Genomic DNA, 25,632 nt, shown 5'->3' with positions numbered 1-25,632 from the left:
ATTAAACATTTTACAATATTATTTCATTTGACCTTTACAATAATTCTGTAAGTGCTAAAGAAAATGTGGCATATGTGCCTAGACAGCACTTTGCTTGGGATGGGGAAAAAAAACAAAACACTATAATGTCAATTAAAAAATGTTGTGATATGGAACCCCTTTTCCCATCAAGATAAATTCTGTCTTAGGGTTCACTAAGCCAATCTGAGTTAGGCTTCACCTGATCAGATCATATCTGGAGATCTGTGTTCCCTACAGGACACTGCAATATGTAACTTGTAAGCTGTTGTAACTGAAAGATGAAAAGTATTCAAAAAAGAAAGCAACATTAACATGAAGGGCTTTAAGTTTATGACATCTGGGGATAGGTTGAAGGAACTAGAAATAGCTTAACCTAGAGAATATAGCTGACATTTAGTACTTGACGAGATGTCATGTGAAAAAGGGATTCAAATTGTTCTGCTTGGCCTAAGAAAACAAAATATAGGTAAGAGGTAAATTCTATTTTAACATAAGGAAAACATCCTATCATTTAAAATTATATAAAAGGGGAAAGGGACACCTAAAGAAATGATAGGTTCCTTCTCATTGCAGCCATGACTATAAGACTATTTATCAGCCAAATTATAATAGATTAAATGAGATATCATTTGTAAATGCTTTATGTTACAGTGTACAAAGTAGATGCTTTATAAATATTAGCAATGATAAAGACGGTTGAATGGAATTCCTTCTTCATTGAATTATATTATTTCTAAGATACCTCCAAGTCTGAAATTCTGTAACACCTTCTTGAGAGGAGAAAATGGATACTTATTCATAAAAGAGAACTGTTGCTACAGTGCACTATTTATTATAAAGACAAAAAGTATAATTAACCTAGATGCTTCAAGGCTTCAAGTATGTATGAAAGATGCTTGTATTTTAAAAGGTAATGAATAGCCAGTGCAGTTCTTTTATATAGTTTATTTTCTTCTCGGCTCTTTTTATTTACTTCTTGCAGGCTTAGTCGGATGGCTTTAATCTCGGAAAAGTCGTTTTTCTTCCTCCAAGAATATCCCCTCCATAATGCCTTAAAAAGATTTGAAGTAGGGAAAGAAAAAGATTTAATATTCTCAACTTGTTTTTCTAAAGTTAAAAGCTTATATCTGGACATAGACCCACAAAAACAAGAAAATATAGTGAATCTGGAAAATACTGTTTTAATTTATCCTTATACTAAGATCTCAAATCTATCATTAAAATAGTATAGTGTAATATTAAAATCATGCTATTAAAAAATTTCACTTTATAATCCTGTATTTTGGAATTGAGAAGTCCAATTATTCTCAAATAAAAGTGTCACACTATGAGAATATAATTCAAGAATGTCTCAAGGCTTAGTGGCACACATCTGTGATACCTATTAATGGGAAGGTAGAAACTAGCAATTCTCTTGAGCTAACGAGTTCTGAGTTAAAATGGACTATACTGATTGGATATCTATCCCAAATTCAAAATTACTATGATGAACGTTTGGGAATCACCAGGTTGCCTAAAGAGGAGAAGATTGTCCAAGGTCCAGAAACAGCAGGTCAAAGCCCCTGATCTGATTAGTAGTTGAATTGCAGCTCTAAGAAGCTCTTATAATTCCAGTCTAGAGAAGATACAGAAGACATTCAAACTAAACCAAATTTTAAAATGTTTAATGTTTTTATAAGTTCCTTTGCTCATTTAATTTCCTAAGTGATACCTACCATCCAGTTAGAATATGAAATTACATTTTCACTTTTCACAAAACTGTTTAATCTTTCAATGCTATTATTATGATGCATATTTTTTAAAATTTTAGAAGGAATAAAGAAATTTAGAGTATCTTCAACTAAAAAAAAAAATATGTAGTTACCTGAATTTTAGGAATTCCAACTTTAAGTTTTTTTTCTTGTCTACAAATGAGGAAATTACGTGCTGCTCTCTGAATCACTATTGCAGCTCTATTTCTCTGAATCCAATCCTCTTGAGTTATTTTCTGCCCTTTTATGATATTCTGACAATTCTGAATATACATCTTTTGTTGAATTCTTGCTTGGAAGCATCTCTGCTTTGGATTATAAAAAACAAAATTTTTAATATATAGATATAGATATTCATATAAAGAACTTTAGGTGTTATCTCTTTCGTAAATGTTTCTGTTCATAACATTCATAGAGAAACATCTAAGATTTTATTGTCTGAACATCAGCCTTTGGAAATATTTAAATTTCATTGACTTTAAAAGAAAAATTATGAAATTTCTCTTTTACATGAAAAATGGATATAAATGATGAAATTGATATTCTTTCTAGCTCCCTTCAATGCTGCATGAAGCATGTATGCTTTCTAGATTTTAAAAGCAGAAGTGCTGTACCTGAAAAACATAGTATCCCATTTGGGGCTTTCTACTCTAAAATCTAGAAAAGAAAAAGTATTAATATATTTTGAAAATTATTTTTTTTCCTATACTGCTTCAATCTAGAATCAATTAAGCCAAAATAACAAGAAATCACAACTGGTTTGGGAATTAGATAAAATTATCTTAGTTTATTCATTTAATATACATGCAAGTATGGGGAAAAATAATAATTCTAATCATTAGATCTCAGTACATTGGTTATGAAATGTTTCTGACAGTAGACTCACATGTAACTGAATAACACTTCTAAGAAGTTTAATATGGGTGACAGCCAGATGGTACAGTGGATACAGCATCTGTCCTGGAATGCCTGAGTTCAAATCTGGCCTCAGACACTTAATATTTATTACCTGTATGACCCTGAGCAAGTCACTTAAGCCCAACTGCCTCACCCAAACACACACATACATACACACACACACACACACACACGATATATATTAATATGAATATACTGCACTTGATTTAATAAATTCTAATGGAATTTTTGATGAAAAACAGTTCAATATTCTCATTTATCTATGCACTGCCTTATAATCTTATAGGTTTCTATGTTTTTTCCCCTTGGTCTGCTTCTTACTAATATTTTTTCAAATAATTATTTCTTTCCCAGAGAAGTGTTTCACAAATTGAAGATCTTTCTGGTTTTCTGGGTTCCAAATGAAGTAATTTTTACAAAGAATGAGGGCAACATAACAGGGTCTATATAAGTAGGATTCTAACAAGTTATTTATTAGTAGGGAACTTATTGTTCATCAATAAGCTTCGTATTTGGTATGCACAAATTTCTTTGGTTTCCTTTTGAGTCTTAAAACTTGCGGCAACAATAAAAGAGAGGAAAGAGAGAGAGTATGTGCACTGTGTGCTCACGTATGTATGTATACGTGTGTGTGTGTGTGTGTGTGTGTGTGTGTGTGTGTGTGTGTAAGATTCCTGTGAGTAATATGCAAGACAAAGAATTGTCTGAGGCATAGTTAGAATGTACAAATTTGAGAATTTGTTTTCCAAACAAGTAGCTCTTTAAAAAGTTAGTAAATTCAAAATATTTGTGATAGATATAGATGTACTAAAATAACTCAACATTTCCTAAAAATTATTTTGTGACCGTGGGAAATTTATCTTAAAATACTCACCTTGTTCCTCACTAACCAACCACGAACAAGAGCTTGTAACATAATGACAGCTTTTTTCATTTTTATATATTTTAACCTTTCACATTTTCCAGCCTTTCTTGCTTGAAATTGTCTTTGTATAATCACAGAGGCAGCTTTTAGCTGAAGAAAGTTCTGTCTTCTTTTATATCCTCGATAAACTGCCTGGATCAAACAGGCTGCTTTATGTCTCTACAGGAGGCAAACAATGATATTATAGGAATATGCCAGAATAACTGAAGATATTTAGACTCAAGTATTTAAAATCAAAAACGCAAAATAAAAATGATTAGAAATATGACTGAATAAAAACGTTTATTTTTACATATGAAAAAGTAATAATACTTTTTTTCCAATCAAGTCTGAAATTAAAAACTAAGACTGGTTCAGAATCAATACTTTATAACAACAGAATCAAAAGTGACCAGGTGCTCAAGTATTCTTTCTCTCATCATCTTTATAGAAGAAAGGGGGTTTAAGAGAAAAACATAGGAAATGGACTTAGAATATATAAGACATATATTGAATAGAACTGCTATTAACCAAATGGAGATTAAAATTTCTAATATTTCAGATTCTTCCTGATCATATATGACTGTACAGTTAAAATGTTAGAAATCAAGTCAATTTCTCCCACAATATGTAAATTTTTTAAAAAAATATATACTTCTTCAAAGTAAATATTGGAATAGTTTCTCGAGAAATCACAAAAGTACAAAGAACAACATAACAAAATTAATTTGGGAAGTTATTATTCTTATAGGATTGCAATTTTTTTTTTTGACTGAGGCAATTGGAGTTAAGTGACTTGCCCAAGGTCATAAAGCTAGGAAGTGTTAAGTGTCTGAGGCCAGATTTGAACTCAGGTCCTCCTGACTTCAGGACCAGTACTGTATCCACTACACCAACTAGCTGCCCCCAATTAATTAACTTTTGAAGCATCACATATTGTAGAGAGAGGAATTACTTGGGTAGTTGCTGGAAAATGTTGTGTCTAAAGAATCAAATTTTTGATTCTAAAAATCAAAAATGTACATTGACTATGAAGAGAATTATTTTTTGCTTTATTTTATAATGGTATTTTACTTATAAAGGTTTAGCATTTACCTACTCATCGCATCTATTATGTATTCTTCTAATACAAATACTGACTGACTACAGAAATAACTTCTAGCTTAGCTTCTAGTGACTCATTTCTGAATTTTGGATACTTGCATATAATGTGAGTATGTCTCTCAAGACAATTACATTTATATACACAGTCTTTCTGTGTATAAAGATTATTTTAAATTGAACTACAAATGTGTAAAGCAAAGACTTATATTGAACACCTACTTTTATCAATTGATTTCTAACACAGAATCCTCTATAAGTTGACTGAATTTTGATGGTAGCTTCTCTCACACGCAGGAAATTTTCACGAGCTTTTTTTGTAATAACAGTAGCTCTCCACCTTCTCTGAATAGTAATTGTTGCAAGCCTCATGTTCAAAAACCTAAAATAATCCACAATAATTATTAAAGTACTCCTCAAACAGAACTTCAACCATTTGGTTAGTAAGGCCATAATACAATATAGTATGACGTTAGGGAATCTAAAAAGGAGAAAAAAAACGATCTCTCGAGGACCTACAATGAAATTGGGTGGAGTAGACAAATACACAGAAGAAACTAGAGAATAAAACAAAATTAAAATATGGAACCTAAATTATGTAGAGTGCTGAAAGAAATATAAATCAAAGCACAGTTTGAGGAAGATTAATAAGGGAAAGCTTTTATCAAAGATAACTCTTGAATCAAATCTTGGGAGTTTGATTTATTGAACCAGGAAAGAGAAAGCAAGAGAGTATTTCTGGTAAAGAGTATTACAGATTTTTGACATTAATGATCTGATAAAACAATATCTAGGAAATATTATTTTGGCAGCTATGGATAGATTGAAGTAAGGAGGGCTGACAGGTAAGGGGACCATCAAAGAAGTGCTACAGTCATCCAAGCCAGAAATCTAATGAGAGACTTAGACAAAGCAAATGGCTAAAAAAAAATTAGGAAGTGAAGGTCAGAGATGTGGGAAACATTTCAAAGGAAAAAAAATTAGATTTATACAAATCCAGAAAGTAAAGGAGATCAAAGTAAGAGATTATACATGTGATGGCATAAATGGGGAAAGACTGTTAGTTTGGAAACAAAGACATTCGACATGAAAGCTTTCAGTTTTGGAAGATAAAGGAAATCTAATGAGCACATGCTATAGGTAGCTAGAACCTAAAATAGAAAGAATACATGGGATGTTCAGGGAGGACTAGTACTTCTAATGTGAGGGCTTGTTGAGCCCTTCTCAGAACTTCTCATCCACTTTTAGAATCCCACCTAACCCAACTTTCACATGTGACTCCAAAAAGCTCGAAGGTACAGTGATCACACCCTAGTAAACCATCTCAGTACATGAGCTAAGTCAGGTTGAGAAGTTACCAAGAGACTTCAAAAACTGTTCATGAGTTTAAGAGGATAACTACCCAACACATGTGACCCGGTAGTACGGGTGGAGGAAAACACTTTGCTCCAATGGCCCTAAAGGCAGCTGAAGCATGAGCTGGGGAGCAGTTAAGACAACAAGGTCATACACTGAGAATGGGGCAAGTGCCAGTCATCTTAACTTTTGTTCTACCCCTGGGATTCAACGACTCAGAAAGAAAAAAAGAGGCTGAAAACTTTATAGAATTCTGCGTCAGTTAAATCCAACTGATAAAGAAGTCAAAACACCACCCCACGATGCCAGTAATCCTCCCCAAAAATGAAAGATGAGTATGAATAAAAATGAAGCTGAGGTGAGAATTAGGGATGTATACAATAGTTATTTTCATGTAAGTGATAGTTGAAACTTAAGTACAGGTAAGCTTAAGTGTTCACCAACATGATAAACAAGCAAAAAAAAAAAGTTACAAACAGCAATGTGAAGGATTTTAATTTAGGTACAAAGAAGAATTTTCTTCTGTGAAAACTTCTGGAAACTAGAGGCATTATCTTTCTGAGACACTTTAAGTGAGGTGGTAATGAGAAAAAAATAGACAAAATGTCTTAGGATGGCAGCCAAATCATAGCTGATTTAATCTATGAATACACACACACACACACACACTCTCAATTCAGCTTTTGAATCAAAATGTTTGTACATGTTAAATATTTTTCAGTTTAAAAAAAATAGCTGATATTTATTGTTCATTTACCAAGAAGTTAGCATAACATCTGGCATATTGTAGGCATTTAATAAATATTTAGTGAACTGAATAAAAATTTAAAAAAAACAAAAGTATAGACAAACTTTTTAGGAGAACAGAGGAAGCAGTCCAAAGGAAATGCTAACAGCAATTTTATGAAGCTAATTCTTACTTATAAAGAGTATTACAATCAATTAACAAAGCACCTACTATTTTCAAGGCACTGGGGAGTCAAATACAGAGAATACAATCCCCCCTTGTAAGAATTTATAATATTTGCATAATAAATATGGAGAATAAATGAAAAGTAGTTTTTAAGGTCAGGAAAGATTTTATGTAAAAAATTATATTTTAGCTACATCTTGAAGGGAAAGAAGAAGAGCAATATTCCAAGCATGAGAATGGCTGATGCAAAAGCATGGAAATGTAAAAAAGAACATCATATGAGAAACCCTTAGAGGGTTTTGCTATATCTCAGGATACAGGAAGATAAATGATAGACAATCAGATTCCAGGACATCTAATTTGAAGTGTTCAATAGGCAACTAACAATATGGGATTTGGCTCAAAGGAAGTGTGAGAGTGTGTGTGTGTGTGTGTGTGTGTGTGTGTGTGTGTGTGTGTGTGTGTATGAAAATTAATAAATCAATAAATAATAAGTACTTACTATGTGCCAGGTATAGAAATTATGGCAAAAGACGGTTGTCAAGAAACTTAAATCTAATAAGAGAGATTATCAAAGACCTAATGAAATCTTGCTCAATCTTTATATTACATTCAAGTGCCACCTCATCCATGAAGCACTCTCTAGGCTTCATCTAAATTACATATTCCCCATACCTTCAAGTATAATACCTATAAGTCTCTGAACATAGAGTATATTTTGACAGTTGCTTAGTGAATTTTAATTTTTTTATAATGAAAAAATGCTATCATGAAACAGACATTGGTTACATTTTACTCTCTGAGAGAAGAAAATTCTGGCATAGGAATGCTGAAATTTGAAATTCATATAAACAATAATCAATGTAAAACAAACCAAAAGAAGACCAATTATTATCTTTAATATTCTCATTCTAATATACATATATCCTCACATATGAAGGAGCAATGATACTTTACCAGATCCTCTGTAACTTAGTGTAGAGGAAATTTTGAATGATATCAACAGCTTTTTTCAAAGCTAGATATTCTTTGCGAGCTTTGTAGCATCTGAAACAAGTCTGGATTTTTTGGGCAGCTCTCATTTTACAAAAAAATTGTCTGGCTTTATAACCCCTCCATATAGCCTATTTAAAAAAGAGAGAACAAATATGTCATCTTTTCAATTCATTTCCTGTAAAAAATAGTATAATATACACAGTAAACAATAAAGTAAATAAATCATCCATATAATCCACACTGCATAGGAATTTAAGGCATCTGTTCACTTTGATCTTAACTGGAATTCTTTTTAGAATATCCTAACAAATGGTTGTCTAGCCCGTTTGAAGACTTCCTGTGATAAGAATTCGTTACTTTCTGAAGCAGCCCATTCTACTCTTGGATACTTTAATTTTGAACACATTTTCTTTATGTGAAATTGAAATTGGTCTTTGCAACGTGTACCCACTTTCTGAAGCCAACAGAAAAAGTATTCCAAGTAACAGTTATTCAAAGACTTGAACACAGACACCCATTATTTCTCCAGCTTCTTCAATCAAATAGTATGGTTTCCAGTACTCTTGTATCATGGTTTTTCTTCTTAAATTTGATAAATACTTACATCTGCTAATATCCTTCCTTAAAATAATATGTTCAGAACTCAAGGCAACATTCCAAGAACATATAGAGTTAAATAACGATGACAATTTTTACACAACACATTTTGAAGGTTTGTGAAAGTGCTTTGTATAGATCATCAGAGAGGTTCAATGACAGAGATAGTATGTAAGAAATAGAAACTGAACCTAGGTCCAAGGACAAATACTCCAGCTGTAACTATATGAGCTCTAGAGGGTTATTGCTTTCTTCTAATGAAAGGCAACCTGTAGTTCCAGAAAGAGAGCACTGGGCCTAGAATCTGGATGATTTGACTTCAAATACTGCCTCAGATGGTTAACTAGTTGTGTGACGCTGGGCAACTCATTTCACCTGTCTCAGTTACCTCAACTGTTAAATGAGGGTAATAACATAGCATTATCTCCCAAAGTTGTGAGGAAAAAATGAAATCATAATAAATAAACATAATTTATATATGTATGTATATAAATATATAGATTATAACAAATAATAATAAACCATATAGGAAAATGCCTGGTAAATATTTTAATAAAAGCTTGTTCCCTCCCTTCCTCCACTCTGCTTCTCAATCTGCCCAATGATTTAAGAAGCATTTATTAAGTATATGCTATGTGCTAGTCACTAGCGATACAAAAACAAGAATGACCATCTATTGCTTTAAGAAATTTAAATTCTAGTAAGAGAAAACAATAGAATATAATGCATATACAGATAAATAACTACAAAATATGTCATAATAATGATAACAGTTAACATATAGTGCTTTAAGGTTTTCAAAGCATTTTACAGTTACACATTCATTTCATTCTCACAACAAATCTGTGAGATAAATGCTCCTATCATCCCAATTTTACACAAAGAAATCCTGACTGAGGTTAAATGACTTACCCAGACTAATACAGCTTTTTTAAACATCTAAAATGGAAGATTTTTCTCATGCAAAGCATAAAGTCCTACCCCACTCCAACATCAGCTGACTCCAAGTTGATATAGAGTAAATAATGGGAGCAAAGGCACTAGTAACTGGAGCTGGCTAGACAGGGATAAGCATAGATAATATGTAGAAGATGGCATTTAAATAAAAAGATCTAAGGAACTAAAATGTCATAAAGAGGGAAAAGCAATGAAGGTTGGTTTAGCTGTTATAATTTGTGAAAGGGTTAGTAATAAATACAAGCCTAGAAAAGGAGGCTGAAGCCTGATTGTGAAGGACTTCAAATGCCAAGTAGAGGAGTTTCATATTTTTATTCTAGAGGGTAAGAGGGAACTACGGAGGCATCTTAAGCAGGCAAGTGACAATACAATCTGTACTTTAAGATGACCAATCCAGTAGAGAAGTGGAGAGAGGGGAAGAGAATAAATGCAGGGATATGAATTGGAAAGATATTGTAATAATAGTACATGCAAGAGGTTGACAGTTTTGTGAGTGGAAAGAAGAGGATAGATTTAAGTGTGAAAATAAAGAGACTAAAGAAGGAATAAAGAAGAGGTGAGGTTGACTTAGATGTTGGTGACTGTAAGAATGATAGTGCCCTCAGAAGAAATACGGAAATAAGGAAGAGGGCTAAGTTTTGGTTTTTTGGGTTTGGGATTTTTTTTGGGCGGGGAAGGCTGGAGAAGAGAAAAAATTATTTTGGACATGCTGGGGAGAGAAGGTTTTGTGGGGGGGAGGAGGAAGAAGAACAAGAATTTATTAAGGGAATTGATTACATTCTTTATAAAGAATTTATTAAAAAATAAATTTATTAATTTTTGTGCCAAACACTGTGCAAAGCTCTTTAGAAAGAGTTTCTCATTTAATTCTCACAATAAACCCAGGAGATAATATTTCCCACATTTTACAGCTAAGAAAACTGAGATAGGAAGAGGTGAAATGACTTGACCAGGTTTATGCAGATAACTATCTAGCCAGATTTGAACTCAACTTTTTCTGATTCTAAGCCCAATGCTATCTATATTAGCTAGCTGAGGGTACAACTATTGAAACTGCTTCTATTAATGCAAATTAAGATTATATTAGGTTTTTTTTTTTGACTCTCAAGAGATCCTGCTGACAAAAAATTTGCAGTCTGCCAAAAGTGGAAGGTATTTTTTCAGATAACCTGTAGTCTGAGTATGCTCAGTTTAATGTTTTGGTTCTTTTTTTTTTAAACCCAAAGATCAAGTCCATTGTTTTAACCTGTAAAAATAGTTTTACTTGCAAATTCTAAAATCTTGTATTATAAATTTAGGATATTGGCAAATTCCATCAAAATTCCACCTGTATTTAAATAGATTTAAGATTTTGTTAGTTGTGAGTTTATTCTAGTGCTGAAGATCATATTATCACTCTAGCCATATATATCACATAAGCCATGTGTCTCTTGTTCACATCTCCTAAAAGTTTCCTGGAATTGCAAGAAGGTTCAATTCAATGTACTAAAGCATTCCTCATTTTTTTCTGACATCAGGAGGCTATTTTTTTTTTTTAATAATCGTGTTAGTTTCTTGTCAAATGATTAACCCATATTTTATTCCTGTTATTCAGTTTCTAGTTGATATCCTTATTTTTATAATCAATGCCTTAATTTAAATCAACAATAAGAATCTTTGATCATACACTTAAATAATTTTCAAGAAGGATCTATCAATCTATTAGGATTCCAGTCCAAATATAATTCCACTGAAATATCATACAATCAGATTTAGATAAGAAGAGTTTAAAATACATTTAAATGGGCTGATGAGCTATCAGCATAAATTAATGAGAGCTAGTAGTATTTGGGAATCAGTTATCATAAAAGAAAATTGGACTGGGGTCAAGAAACATAGGTTGTAGTTCTTTTACTCTTAAACTTTCTTCCTCATCCAATCTTCAATAACTTGCTATATGACCTTGAGACAAATTTTTTCTGGACCTCCATTGTCTCACAAATAAATCAAGAGGACAGAATTCAATAGTGTCTAAGGCAGGGATCCTCAAACTTTTTAAATAGGGGGCCAGTTCACTGTCCCTCAGACTGTTGGAGGGCCAAACTACAGTAAAAACAAAAACTTTATTTTGTGGGCCTTCAAATAAAGAAATTTCATAGCCCCTGGGTGAGGGATTTAATCATCCTCAGCTGTGCATCTGGCCCGCTGGCCGTAGTTTGAGGACCCCTGGACTCTAAGGCATAATTACTCTCTCAGTCTAATTCATGATTCTATGATTGTTTTCTTCCTAATATTTGGCCAGGATAATCTGTATTGTGGTAGTGGTAGTTTTGATTAAGTAGAGGGAGAAAAGCCATTTTGGAAACTAGAATGTTTTTAAGAATAATAGGCTTTTACCTAATCCTGTATGCCAAAACATAACTGTTGTACTTAATCAAAGGTTTTGTTAAGTTGAAATATAATTTGAATTTATCTGGGGTGTAGACCTTTGTTTTATAACTTGAAGGGATTCTTATGGAGAAAAAAATTACCCATATGTACAAAAATATTTGCAGCAACTCTTTTTCATAATACACAAAATTGGAGATTAAAGAGGTCCACATTTACTAAAGAAGGACTAAATAATATCTATATATCTGCAATGTAATATTAATGAGAAAATGAAATAATAAGAATAGTTTCAGAGAAACCTAGATCTTTAAGAATTTATGCAAAATAAAATGAGAATAATTTTATATAAACACATTAAAAAGAAACCAACTTTGAAAGATTATAGAATTCTGATCATAATGATAAATCCCCATGATAGAGGATTAAATATAAAATACACTACCCATCTCCTCACAAGAAAGGCTATTTTGGTCATGACCAATGTAGGAATTTATTTTTCTGGATTATGAATATTTGTTATGGAGATTTCTGTTCAATGAGGAAGAGAACGTCAGGAAGGGGGAGTTAGAAGTCCTCCAAAATTAAGTGACTGTTTCTTTACACCTTTCTCCTTCTTCATATAATCTGTAATGTAGACATTGGCTTGCTGGCCATTCCTTCTATACAATATTCCCATCTTCTAACTACCTGCATTTTCACTAGATGTGGGCCCATCCCTAGAACTGACTCCCTCTTTATCTCTGCCTCCTGACCTACCTGGCTTCCAGAATATTGAAACTAAAGTTTGATCTGCAAGAAGCTTTTTTTGACTCTCCTTTACTGTGAGCTCCTTTAGAGAGAAAAACATCTTTTGCCTTTATTTGCATTTTGAATACTTAAACACAGTACCTGGTAGGTACCTAACAAATGCTTATTATATGATAATAACTGTGGTACAACAATTTCTAAAATCTGTATTCTGAGTTTTAATTTAATACTATTTATATTAGCATATCTTATTTATTAAAAAATAAACACTGTTGAAACATTAAATGTACATTTCTACTTTGTGATAGAGAAAGAACAACACATTTGAGGTTTAAGAACCTATCTGCAAACCTTGATTCTGCTACCCAATACCCATATAAAGTTGAATAAGTATTAAAAAAAAAAAAAAAACCTCTAGATTGTAGTCATCATCTATAAAATGACTTCAAAAATTATCTGGTCAAAGTCCTTTTAATGGTTTTCATTTTTTTCAAAGTAGAGTTAAATTTAAAAGCAAAGTTAAAGTAAATATAGAGAAGTACTTTAAAAAAGAGGTTCAATAGAATGCCTGAAATTTCATGCCATCCTGGAGAAAATATGCATAAAAGATATATGTTCCTGTTTGGTATAGATGAACAGAGAAATGAAAATAGGACTAGTCCAATGATTTCATGAATATAGGAAAGTCCTGGATGAGAAATGTCTTTCTACAAAAGCAGATAAGCTATGTCTTTGAGACTCCAGTCTTAGAAAGTGCCTAAGGCGCAGACTTATCTTGAGTCAAAAAGCCAAACTTAGAGGCAGGAATTGGACAGAAGTCTTCTTAATTTTAAGGATCTCTATTCACTCTATCATTTACCTTTCAATAAGTCTCATGAACTAGAAGATAAACTAGCAAAAGAGTCCTATTTGACATATAATTATACAAATTAGTTGGAACTTTATCTTGAAAGAGAAAACCTTCCTAAGCATTCAAGTCACATTATCACAAATTATATTAAGGTCTTGAAAAAGATACATGAATGGATAAATTACCCATAAGTCTCTAATGAAACAGATGTAACCCCAGTTGAAATGCCATTTATAAATACCTGAATTTTTATGGTGCTGTCCTTAATTTTCTGAAACTTCCGCCGCTGAATAAATCCTTTCACTCTGGCTTGAATTCTTATAATGCTGTTCTGGATTTGCAAATTAAGTTTCCCTTGATATTTTGTAAGCAAATATGCTCTATGGTGATTCTGCAAAATCAGTGCTGATTTTCTATACAATATAAACTGCCTTCTGGTTTGCCACCTCCTCAAATATGCCTGTATTATGATGGCAGATCTCATTTGCTGCAAAAGTTTTCTATGGTATATTGCCAGAAAAAGGATAGACCTAATTCTTTCGTCATCACCATTTTGTTTTAAAAGATGACTTGTCCTTTCAGCTATTCTTTGTAGATTTACCACTTTCAGCAAATCATTTTGACAGAGTTTTGGCCAACTCTGAAACATAGCTGAAGCACCTTGACCCTTTTTAAATGGAATCTTTGCCCTGTAATGACGAAATGCTGACTGTATAACAATTGCTGCCATCTCTCTCTCTAACATGTTTTTAAATTCCTGTCTGGCTTTCATACCTCTGAAAGCAGATTGAATAGTTAGAATGGATTTTCTTGTCATTAAAAATATGTTTTGGTCAATTTTTCTTTGGGAATATGACCGATAATAAGTTTGTATGACAATAGCTGCAGTTCTCATGGACTGATAGGCAACTCTGGCCTTATGCATTCGGAAGGTGGCCTGAATTAGTGTAGCAGCCTGATGCATACAGAGAAACTTTCTTTTTATCTTGGGGCTTCCTTTGGTGGGTACACATGTCATAATGGATGCTCTGTAAGTTTTCTGAAGAATTGTTGCTTTCTTAAGGGAGAGATTGGGTATGTGTACTTTAAAACATTTTTGGACACCAACAGGAGTTTGATATTGTTCCTGACTTTCTTTTCTAGTCATTATGGCCCCTAAAGTTGTCTGAATGAAAGTTGCTTCTTTCTTCATGAAACAATGTTTAAGTGCTTGTTTTCTCTCTTTCTTTAATCTGTATCTCTTCTGCATTACTTTAGTAGCCCACCGTATATTGTGATAGTAACAATACTGTTTATACATTCTATAAGAGCTTTGTATAATAACTGCTGCATTGTGCTTTTTCTGTAAAAGCTGACAATCTTTTACTCCTCTATAAGCAGCCTGGATAACCACAACAGAACTTTGTTCCTTTAGGTAATTCTCCATTTGTAGTTTTCTTTCCTGTTCACAGGAACATTGCTGACTTATGACAGAAGTATGTTTCATGGTTTGGTACAAAACAAATGCTCTGTGCCTTCTGAATGCAGTTTGGATAATAGTAGCAGCCTGGTGCATTTGTTTTATCTTTTTCTTTACCATATATTGTCTATAATGTGACTGAAGAACAACAACTGCTTTCCGTAAATGCAAATATTCTTGAAATACACGCTTGGCACAAACTGCTGCTCGATACTTTCGCTGAATTAAAACTGTTGCTCTCTTGAGAGAAAGATATCTTTTTCGTATCATTGAAGATCTGAACCTCCTTTGAATGAGGATTGCAGCTAACTTCATTACTCTCAAGTGTTTCCTTGTTTTCATACCCCGAAATGCTGCCTGAATGCAAACCACTGAATGTCTCAAAATACTATAATTGCAAACATGTATATTTCTTTCCTTGATAGCACAATGCTGCTGCTGTACATGTTTAGTCACCTCGCTTAACTCACCCAAATGCTTTTGTTCTGTGTACTTTTGATAGTATGACTGTATTACTGTTGCTGCAACTTTCATCTTTCTTAATTTCTGGCGTACTCTTGTGCCTCTAAAGGCTGCTTGAAGAATAACAATAGATCGTAGAAGTGTCAAGTAATTTTCACGTTGTACTTTCCCTTGTTGATATGCTCTGTATCTCACCTGAATCACAATAGCAGCCATTTTCATAGTTCTATATTGTGTTTTTAACTGATACATCTTAAACACAGCTTTAATATAAGTGGCTGCCTTGTGCATGTGTTGAATTTGTCTTCTTACTCGTACACCCTTATAAATAGCTTGCATTTTAATAGTTGTATCTCTTAAAAGAAGGTATTCCCGGCGTTGGTGGTTTGCTTTGACAAGAGCTCGATACCGTCTCTGTGTTGTGAGAGCTGCAACTCGAAGGGATAAATATTTATTCCTTGCACTATAAGACCTATATTTAGCTTGAATAATTATAGCTGCTTTGTGGAGCTCTTTCATTTGCTTTCTTACTTTCATACCACGATAAGCAGATTGTAAAATGATTGCAGCTGTTTTTGTTTTTAAATATTGAGAATACTGCTTCTTTCCACTCTTGTAAGCCTTGTAATACCTTTGGATTTGAAGAGCAGCTGTTTTCATAGTATTCCATTTCTTTTGATGTATATACATTCTAAAGCACGATTGTATGATAACAGCAGATTGGTTTTGTCTTTTAATTTGTCTCCTCACTACTGTTCCCCGCCAAGCTGCTTGAAGCCTCAATATAGCATGAAAAAGGTCAGTGTATTCTTTGTATTCCTTCTTTCCTAAAATTTTTGCTCTAAAATGTTGTTGGATGGTCAATGCAGCATTTTTCATCAATCTGAATTTCTTCTGCGCTTTGAACCTTCTAAAAGCACATTGAATGATGACTGCAGCACTGTGTGCCCTTTGAACCCACTTCCGAACTTTCCAACCTCGATAAACTGACTGAAGAACAATCACAGCTGTTCTTGTTTTTAAGAAGTTCATTCTTATCTCATAACCAGTCTTATGTGCTCTATACCAATGCTGAATCTTGATACAAGACTTAAGTATGGCTTGATATTTCAATCTTTTGATGTGGCCTCTAAAAGCAGTTTGAATTTTAAGAATAGCAGCAGATTTCTGTTTGAACATTTTGCGGATTTTATAACCTCTATAAGCTGCTTGCAAGCAAACAACTGCCTTCTTTATTTCTAAGAATTTTTGTCTCTCATAAATTTGTATTTTGTATGCACGGTAATGATTCTGAATACAAACTGTAGCTTTATAAATTTGAAAATAGTGTCGTTGCGCCTTTCTCATTCTAAAGTAGGACTGCAGCAAAGTAGCGGCTTTTCTCTGTAAACATAACTCTTTACGAACCAGGTGGCCTCTCACAACAGCTTGTAATTTAATGCAAGATTTCTGTAATAGCTGATATTCATCTCTGCATTGTGCAGCATATCTTTTGGAACGGTAACATCGCTGGATACATAGGGCAGATTTTCTTAAAGTTAAATATCGTTTACGTGCTTGTTTCATCTTGATAAATGCTTGCAACATTATTATGGCATGTTTCATTCTTAAAAATTTCTTTTTCAAAATGTAAGCACGATAATGTGACTGAATAATACAAGCAGCTCTTATTTCTCTGTATAACTGTCGAGCTTTCATTCCCCTAAAAGCTGCTTGGAGCTGTATAATTGCCTTGCGTTTTTGTAAATAGTTTGTCCTTTCAGTCCTTCCTTTCTGATAAGCTCTATAATACTTCTGGATCGTCAATATGCATTTCTTCTTTTGAGTATATAACTTTTGGGCCTGTATGCATCTAAATATGCTCTGAATGAGAATTATAGACAATCTAATGTGTGTATATTCCTTCATCTGCTTATGCATTCGATACCATGATTGAATTATAATAGCTGCCTTCTCCTCCTTAGCTAGTTTCCTGCTTTTCCATTTTCTGAAAGCTCTTTGCAACACTACAATGGCTTTGGTTTTTAACTCTGTTTTATGTCTTTTCCATCTTCTGAATGCAGACTGAATTATCAATGATGAAGATTTGAGCATTTTGTATTTTTGCTGGTCTTCTTTTCTTCTTAACCAAGCTCGCCAATGCCTCTGAATTGTAACAGCAGCCCAACGATACTGTCTAAAATCAGCAATGGCTATCAACATTCTTATTCTAGTTTGAAGAATGATGGTATAATATTTTAATTTCAAAAACCTTTTTCTAACAGAATATCCTCTCCAGAAAGTCTAAAAAAGAAAATAAAGTAAATATGTACCATATTTTCAAACTTACTATCATAACTTCTAAGATAGCTAGCTTTTCCTACTTTCCAAATGACAGATTTTAAATTGACAAAGCAAAAAAGCAAACATTCATTCCTCTAACATATGTCAAAATGTAATAATTACAAAGTAAACTACTTGTAGATTCTCTTTCTTTATACTATGCCTAACTTCAAATCTATAAGGAAATATAAATGTGTTTTATATATAATATCAAAAAGTAAAATGCAAGATCTAAAAATGTTTCTCTAACTCTTAATATTTTAAAATAATTACTAGGATTCCTTTTATGAATGTATTTTTTAACCAAGAATAAGAACTTAATAGGTGCCTACTATGTTCTAATAATAAACAATCATTTATAATCAAAACTATCATTCTTAGAACTGAAAAGTCAATCAATTGCCTATCACTCCAATTAAAAGCTTTCTGAATTCCTAGTCAAAAACATTCCTCTTTGACTAAGTCTCTACAATACTTATCTTGTTGCTCTATTAAAATGTAAGCTCCTTGAGAGCAGGTGTTGGTCTTCCTTATTTGTATTTGTATCTCTCCTCTTTAAAACATTGCCTGGCATACATAAAGCATTGAATAAATGCTTTTCTTTAATTCATAATCATATGACATCACATTTTTTATTTCAATTGTGTCAATAACAGGTATGGGGACATATAAATACAAAAATAGGGAACAACAACTTACTATTTAATATGATGATGAGCTATGCCAGCATGTTAGAACACTTATAAGGTTCTCCAAATATTTTTGGAAATAAGTACCATATAATTAACTTAAAGTCTAAATTGCTGATTATACTCTATGAAATAAATATCTTCTCTAGAGTCTTCAAAAATATAAATTTCTATTTAAAATGCAGTTGCATTAATTAAATAAGAATTGATAAGTGTATCTCATCCTTTGTCCATAACAAAACTTGCAATATTAAAATAAACACTTTTCTAGTATCTATCACTTTTACCTCACTCTCATATCAGAAGTAGAAAAATATAATCAAGTTTAAATGGTAATAGTAATATAATAAATAGAAAATGTTTTAATTCATACTAATTGCCTTATAAATAATGACTGTGGGAAATTCTAGGGTAGCATAAGAAGCTTATGTAGAAGCTTGCAATTGTAGTTTTACAAACTTACCCCCAGTTTAGATAACTAATAATTAATAAGATAAGAATATTTCTTTCCCCTAAAGTCACAGTCATTATCTTAATCTATCTATGCACTAGCCTCAGGATACTTAGCATTTTAATAGAGGCATTTTACAATTACAACTCAACCCAGGTTTGCATGAGCAGATATACACATATTATATTTATATCCTTATATTAACCTCCTTACTGATCAGCACAGAACTTTTAACTTGCTGTTTTTTCAACCTAAACCAAGTTTTCTTTAGGAGTTTAGTGGTTCTCCCATAAGCTTATCAGACAATAGAAATCCTCTACTGCCCTACAACTTTAGTCTCACTGCAGTTCAAAACTACTACATTCAAGCAGTCTACCAAACTCCCTTTCTCCAGCAGTAAGGTCTACAAGAATAAAATTATTCTTAGTTGTTTTCTAAAGGGCATAACAAGAAACATAGTAATATAATATTCTAAATTTAAATAAAGCTATAATTCTAATTTCTCTCTTCAAAGTATAACACTTAAAAAGATGACTGAAATGCTATAATAGCAGCCTAAAATAATTTACTTTACCTGAATAACCACTGCTGATTTATTTTGAACTTTTTCCAGTTTTGCTTTCCTTAATGTCAACATTTTCCTCTGTGCTAAGTATCTTCGCCAATATTTCTGAATGGTTAAAATTGCATTAAAACGTTTCTTCCTTTGTTTTCTGGCCAGGAATTTGGTCACAGCTGCTTGAATTACTCGAGCAGCTTTATCTTTCTTCTGAAAATAGATTGCAAGGGATAATCATATTATAGACAATTAACAAGCATTTATTTAGGCACTGTGTTAAGTATGTCAAATACAAAGACTAAAATTAATCCCTATTCTCAAAAATATTCTCACAAAATAAACATCTTGTATATAAGACAGAATGAAAATTGGGTTAGTTTCAGGACAGGTAGAGAAAGAAAACAAGGCTTTGTGTAAAAATTGATGCTTGAACAGCGTTCTGAAGGGAAAAAAAAAGAATTCCCAGAGGAGATGAGTAGGGATGGGGGAAAGCCAGTGCAAAGCCATGGTGATGGGAGATGGAATGTTTAGTATAAGAAATAGAATAAGTGCTAGCATAATTGAATCATAGAGTATGAAAATGGGAATACTATAGTAGGACAGAAGCAATATATGGAGTCACTAAAAAAGTGACATAATTAGATCTCACTTTAAGAAAATCACTTTGACAGTTACATGGAGGACAAATTGGAAAAGAGAAAAACTTGAGGCAAGGAAACAAATCAGGAAGACAATCCAAAGAAAGCAACATAAAAGATACCATGAAAGTATCTGGAGTAACATAAGGATATACATTATCACTCATATTATTCAACATTAATTTAGAAATGTTGACAATAGATTTTGGTAAACTATTTGGTGAAAATTGTTGGGAAAACTGGAAAGTAGTCTGGCAGAAACTAAGTAAAGACCAATATCTTAATACCATTTACCATAAGGTCAAAATGGATATATTATCTAGACGTAAAGAGAGGTATCATAAGTAAATTAGAAAAACATGGAACATATTGCCTCTTAAGACTCATGAAAAGAAGAATTTATGAATAAATAGAAAAATTGTGAGATATAAAATTGGATAATTTTACTACATTAAATTAAAAACTTTTACACAAATAAAACCAATGTAGCCAGAATTAAAAGGAAAGCAGAAAACCAGGGTGAAAAATTTCTACCTAGCTTCCTGGATAAAAGTCTCATCATTTAAATATATAGAGAACTTTGTCAAAGATTGGCTGAAGTGACAGGAGAAAATGACATATACTGGAGTGGACATAGAAAACTAGGATACTAATTCACTGTGAACTGATTTTTTAATCTTCTGGAGAATATAGAATTATTCCCAAAGAGTTATAAACTCCCTATACCCTTTGATCATATTAGGTTATGTTTCAAAAGATAAAAGAAAGATAAAATAATTTTAGAACATATATGTTCTAAATAGTTATACTTGCTCTTTGTGGTGGCAAAGAACTGGAAATTGTGGGAATATCCATTATTTGGGGAATGTTGTGGTTAGTTGTGGTATATGACTATGATTGAATACTAAGAATTGTATGAAGAGACTGATTTTGGAAAAACATGTAAAGACTTGCATAAACGAATAAAGACTAAAATAAGAGAATATTGGATATGGCCAACAGAAATACTATTTGAAAAATAACTAACAACAAAGCTATTATGAGTATAATATATATTAGAGACAACTACAAAGAACCTAGAAAGGAAGACGCTATAAGGAAGGCAGCTTGCAACTTAAAAATGTAACCCCCAAATTTTAACTTAATTAAAAAAAGATTATTCTTCAAGAGGGTAAACTCATTTTAATAAAAATATACAGGGTAAATGTAGGGGAAATAGTTACCTCACAGCTTCTAGCTATACAAATTCCATGATTTTACAGGAGCACAATTCTGAAAAAATGGTACCCAGTGCAATAATATTTTCGCCTAGTAGCTTCTAGTCATAAATATGAATGATGACTTAAATCACAACCTGAGTGGCATGTATGTGTTCAATGGGTGTGTGTGTGAAACATGATGTTAAGACCAATGAAGATATGTTTCGCACAATGAGCATTAAATCAGAAAATTAGAACTTTGAAAACTTTCAATAAAGTATTCAAATTCATTTTAAATAATTTTCATTTATCAATGAACAACAGATTAAAATTTATCCAAAAAAGCATTTGGAAATACCAAATACCTCATGAGCTAAGTTCAGAAAATACAAATACAAAATGAAAACCAGTCCATGCCCACAGCACTTACACAGAAAAATACAAGACTTATGGGGGAGAGAATACTAAAAATAAAAGGGATCATAAAAGACTTCTTATGGGAGAGAACACCAAAATTGAGCCTTGAGTTCTTCTGAAACTGAGGGGAGAAGCAAATCCATTTCAGGGAGACAGGGCAACCAGCATAAAGGGGCTTTGGTTAGATAAGACACTGAATGTTAAGTTCTTTGGCTAGACTATAGACTATGTGGAGGAAAGTCACGAAAAATAAGCTTGAAAGAAAAGGCTAATTTTCAACTGTGAAAGACTTTAAATATAAGCTAAAAAATTTGCTTTTTACCATAGAGGAGGATGTAAGCCACTGAAGACTGATTATCAAGGAAGCATATCAGTTATTTTTGTGAGAATTTAACATTTATCTACCATTTTATGAACTAATTTCCATTCCATGAACCAATTTCCTGCCATTTTCCAAAGTACAAATCATCATATTCCATTTTTATTTAAATGTACCTGGTAGAGTTTTAAATTTGCTCTTATTTTATATTTCCTCCAAGTTGTCTGAATAATTCGAGCAGCTCGTGTTTCTTTGCGAAGATCTAAAAGCCTTGCACAAAGAAATGACACATAGGTAATAACAACCTAAAAAAGAAAACAAAGGAGATGATCAAAGGAACATGAAGATTATAGAATTCCTTAAAATTTAATTAGTATTGAAAAATATCATTTACTTACCCTCTCATCAGGAATTGTATTAGACATGTCTGCATGATGAATCATGGCAGGTATTCCACCAAGATCTCTAACTGCAGTGCTGACTAACTGAAAGTTTTTTTTCTCATTGTCTAGGAGCTCTTTGTATAACACCGAGCTGTTTGTTTCTATATAGTCCAAAGAGAAGTAAATTAGAATATAAAATTATTTGACATAGAAAAGAATATAAAATGCTTGTCAAAAAATGACTAACCAGGATCAAATACTCCAAAACTAATATCCAAACTATTCTCATCAGATTCAGAAGATGAATTTAGTGCCAGTGAATCAGTTTTTGTATATTCCACTGTTTGAGTAGTACGCTGGCATATCGCTTCAAAAGGCACATAACAAGGATGATAGTGATGAATCAGATAACATAATACTCGTCCATCTGAGAAAGACACTGTAAAGTTTTCCACCTGATTGAAAATTTAAAAAAAAAATCAATTTGAATATATTATCAATTACATGTTTAACTGACTTTGAATGCAATTTTTAAAAGCTAAAGGAAAACTGCTGCCTGAGAAAATTGGATTTCATAACAACAATGCCTCTAAAGCTCTAATAATTAGGAAACTTGGAAATGATCAATAGTTTTAAATGTTATTTTATAGAAACTAAATCTAAAATGAAATAACAAAGGAAAAATATTATAATTTTCACATTTAATTTTATTTACAGTCTCTAAACTCATTATATATTCTTTATGTATATACTGCATACAAGTATATATTTTAAGGCTTTGTTTTTAATAAATGTGTGATTTTACTAAAGTTGAAATCTCCAAAAAGAAATCTCTCCACTGAAATGTCTAATATATTTATAGTTTAAAGTTAGAATTTTCAAAGGACAATAACAGCTTAAACAATTTTACATATTATTATTATATATTACAGTATATTTATAAGCATATTATATTCAAAAGCAGGACTTCAAAAAAATAAAAATATGCTTATTCCCTCCCTCCCTCCCTCAAAAGAAAAAAAAAAAGGCAAGACTTCAAACCTAAGGCTTCTTCACTCTATGTCCAGGTCTTCCTAACTTCCTATACTACAATAACATGCTGCCTTTCCTATGCAGCAGGATTACTATCTTTTAAAAGATATATGCAAAAAAATAAAAATAAAAATAAAATAATAATAATACCTATAAGAGGTGACTTAGGGGGAAAAAAAACACTAAATTTCATTACTATTTTGTCATACTTTAAGATGAAAGTTAATTAGGGACAAGAATAATTAAAAATATTAAGCATCTCTTTCTCTAAAACATTACTTAAAAAACCCATGACTATGCTTTTGGGGACAACAAGACACATGACCTTTGCACAAAGTCTGTGTATATATGTGAATACGTATAAGTTATGATTCACTAATTAAAAAGTGCTCCCCAAAATACAGGTGTATACATCAATGTAAAAACATGGCTCAGCCTTAGAAACAGAAAGTTATTTGCTTGCACAACATAACAAATATAAAAATACGTGTAAAAGAACTACACATATTTAATCTATGTCAGATTGTATGCTGCCTTGAGGAGAGAAGGTAAAACAGAGAGAAAAATCTGGAACACAGTCTTACAGAAATAAATGTTGAAAACTATCTTTATATGTGTTTGGAAAAAATTCTACTGAAAATTAAAAAATAAATAAAAATAAAAAACTTAGCTAGATCTATAAATATCTTTTTCTGTGTGACATATGATTTCACTTATTCTTTACTGTACTAAACTGTGTTTTAAATCTTATAGCCAATGAGTGCTCAAATGATGTTAAATAAAAACAATATCGCATATTTTATACATACACACACACATACACACATATATATATATGTGATTAAAGTATAACTTATACTTTAAAAAAGAAATGAGAATTTAACTTACTTTGTTGCCATAGAATGCACAAACAGCATTTACCCAATCCATCAACAATTTTACATTTTCACTATGGTGTTCCAAGGAAAAAGTACTCTGACCATTTTTTTTCACATAGGTCAGGCCATTAGGATATGATAATAGTGCAGTCTTTCTTTTTACATTTAGTGGATGCTTTAAAAATACAATTTCTTCCTTTAACTGGTCTAAATTAAGCAAAATGTCCACCTAAAAAAGAACAAAGGTGACAGTAAAAAAGACTTAATTATATATTTTAGTATTCTGTAATTTTTAACAGAGAAATTAAAAAATTCTGACATCTATCTAGAGAAAATTACATAAGTACTATGATGAACTTTCAATGTCCTAAAATGAACAGATACATTAACCTAAAAAAAAAAAAAATTCTTACAACCTTCTCTTGAAATTTTATCAAAAGTGGCTAGAAAAAATTATATTCCAAAAGAAAAAAACAAATTATTAATATAAGCAAAGAACTACACTTGCCTCCTACTCCCATTCCCACTTTTGCCAATCTCCCTCCCATATAAATACAGAGTTAACTAGTTCCAGGAAAAAAATTTTAAGTGCAACTGTTTAAGTTCATAAGTAAAACTGTACTGAAGTTAGCTAATTTCACAGCATTGCCTTACTAAATGAAAATTGTTTTCCCCTAATCCTAAAATTTGAAGCCCAAATGCTTAATATTAGTTTTTAGGGCAACCTGGCAGTCAAAGAGCAATTTCTGACAAATGGACCAGCCTGCGTTGGGAGGGACTGTAAATAAATACATTCTATTTCAGGCTCTTGCAAGAAATATTATAATTAAAGAAATATTTGAACAGAAATTAAAAGATACCATTTAAATAAAGTTAGGAAAAAAAAAAAAAAACAGGAGAAGGAATGGCAAGCAGAAAGAATTTGAAAAGGAATTTTTTTAAATGTAGCATTGGAGAAGACAGTTGAACTACAGTTTAAATCTAGAAATGACAGGCTCCTGGCCAGGGATAAGTGTCCTTAGAAAGAGCTAGTAACAACATATTAGTCTAATCTTGCACATCTAATAAAAATGGCTTCAATCTAAATAGGCAAGGGACTATACAAGAAGCAAATTGCAACAGAGATGAACAGTATAGGAAATAACAGTAGTAGAGACTGACCAAAAATTCACAGGAGACAAAAATCAAAATAATCATAAAGATCATATGGCCATCGATTTAGATTCCTAAAGGACCTTAGAAGTCATCTAATTCAAATCACTAACACAAAAAGAAAAAGTGAAATCATAAATATTAACTGAATCACCATGATCACACATGATAATTTTAACCTAGGGCTGATT

General features: G+C 32.0%; 1 protein-coding gene across 1 annotated transcript in view; it reads right to left on the bottom strand.

Annotated features, from left to right (window-relative positions):
• The window catches only part of ASPM (assembly factor for spindle microtubules), a 55,265-nt gene that overhangs the window by 6,520 nt on the left and 23,113 nt on the right, over window positions 1-25,632 (bottom strand). Inside the window, exons 13-23 of the mRNA XM_051998716.1 lie at window positions 24,300-24,518; window positions 22,627-22,834; window positions 22,395-22,540; window positions 22,173-22,301; window positions 19,439-19,633; window positions 13,723-17,685; window positions 7,922-8,088; window positions 4,918-5,077; window positions 3,565-3,774; window positions 1,886-2,080; window positions 880-1,072 (exon numbers count right to left, since the gene is read on the bottom strand). Coding sequence (XP_051854676.1) covers window positions 880-1,072; window positions 1,886-2,080; window positions 3,565-3,774; window positions 4,918-5,077; window positions 7,922-8,088; window positions 13,723-17,685; window positions 19,439-19,633; window positions 22,173-22,301; window positions 22,395-22,540; window positions 22,627-22,834; window positions 24,300-24,518 — 5,785 coding nt within the window. The remainder of the gene's footprint in view (window positions 1-879; window positions 1,073-1,885; window positions 2,081-3,564; window positions 3,775-4,917; window positions 5,078-7,921; window positions 8,089-13,722; window positions 17,686-19,438; window positions 19,634-22,172; window positions 22,302-22,394; window positions 22,541-22,626; window positions 22,835-24,299; window positions 24,519-25,632) is intronic.

This window comes from Antechinus flavipes, chromosome 4, assembly GCF_016432865.1.
Source record: "Antechinus flavipes isolate AdamAnt ecotype Samford, QLD, Australia chromosome 4, AdamAnt_v2, whole genome shotgun sequence".
Lineage (NCBI taxonomy): Eukaryota > Metazoa > Chordata > Mammalia > Dasyuromorphia > Dasyuridae > Antechinus > Antechinus flavipes.
The sequence above is the reverse complement of the archived record's forward strand: the minus strand, read 5'-3'. Positions and strand labels throughout refer to the sequence as shown.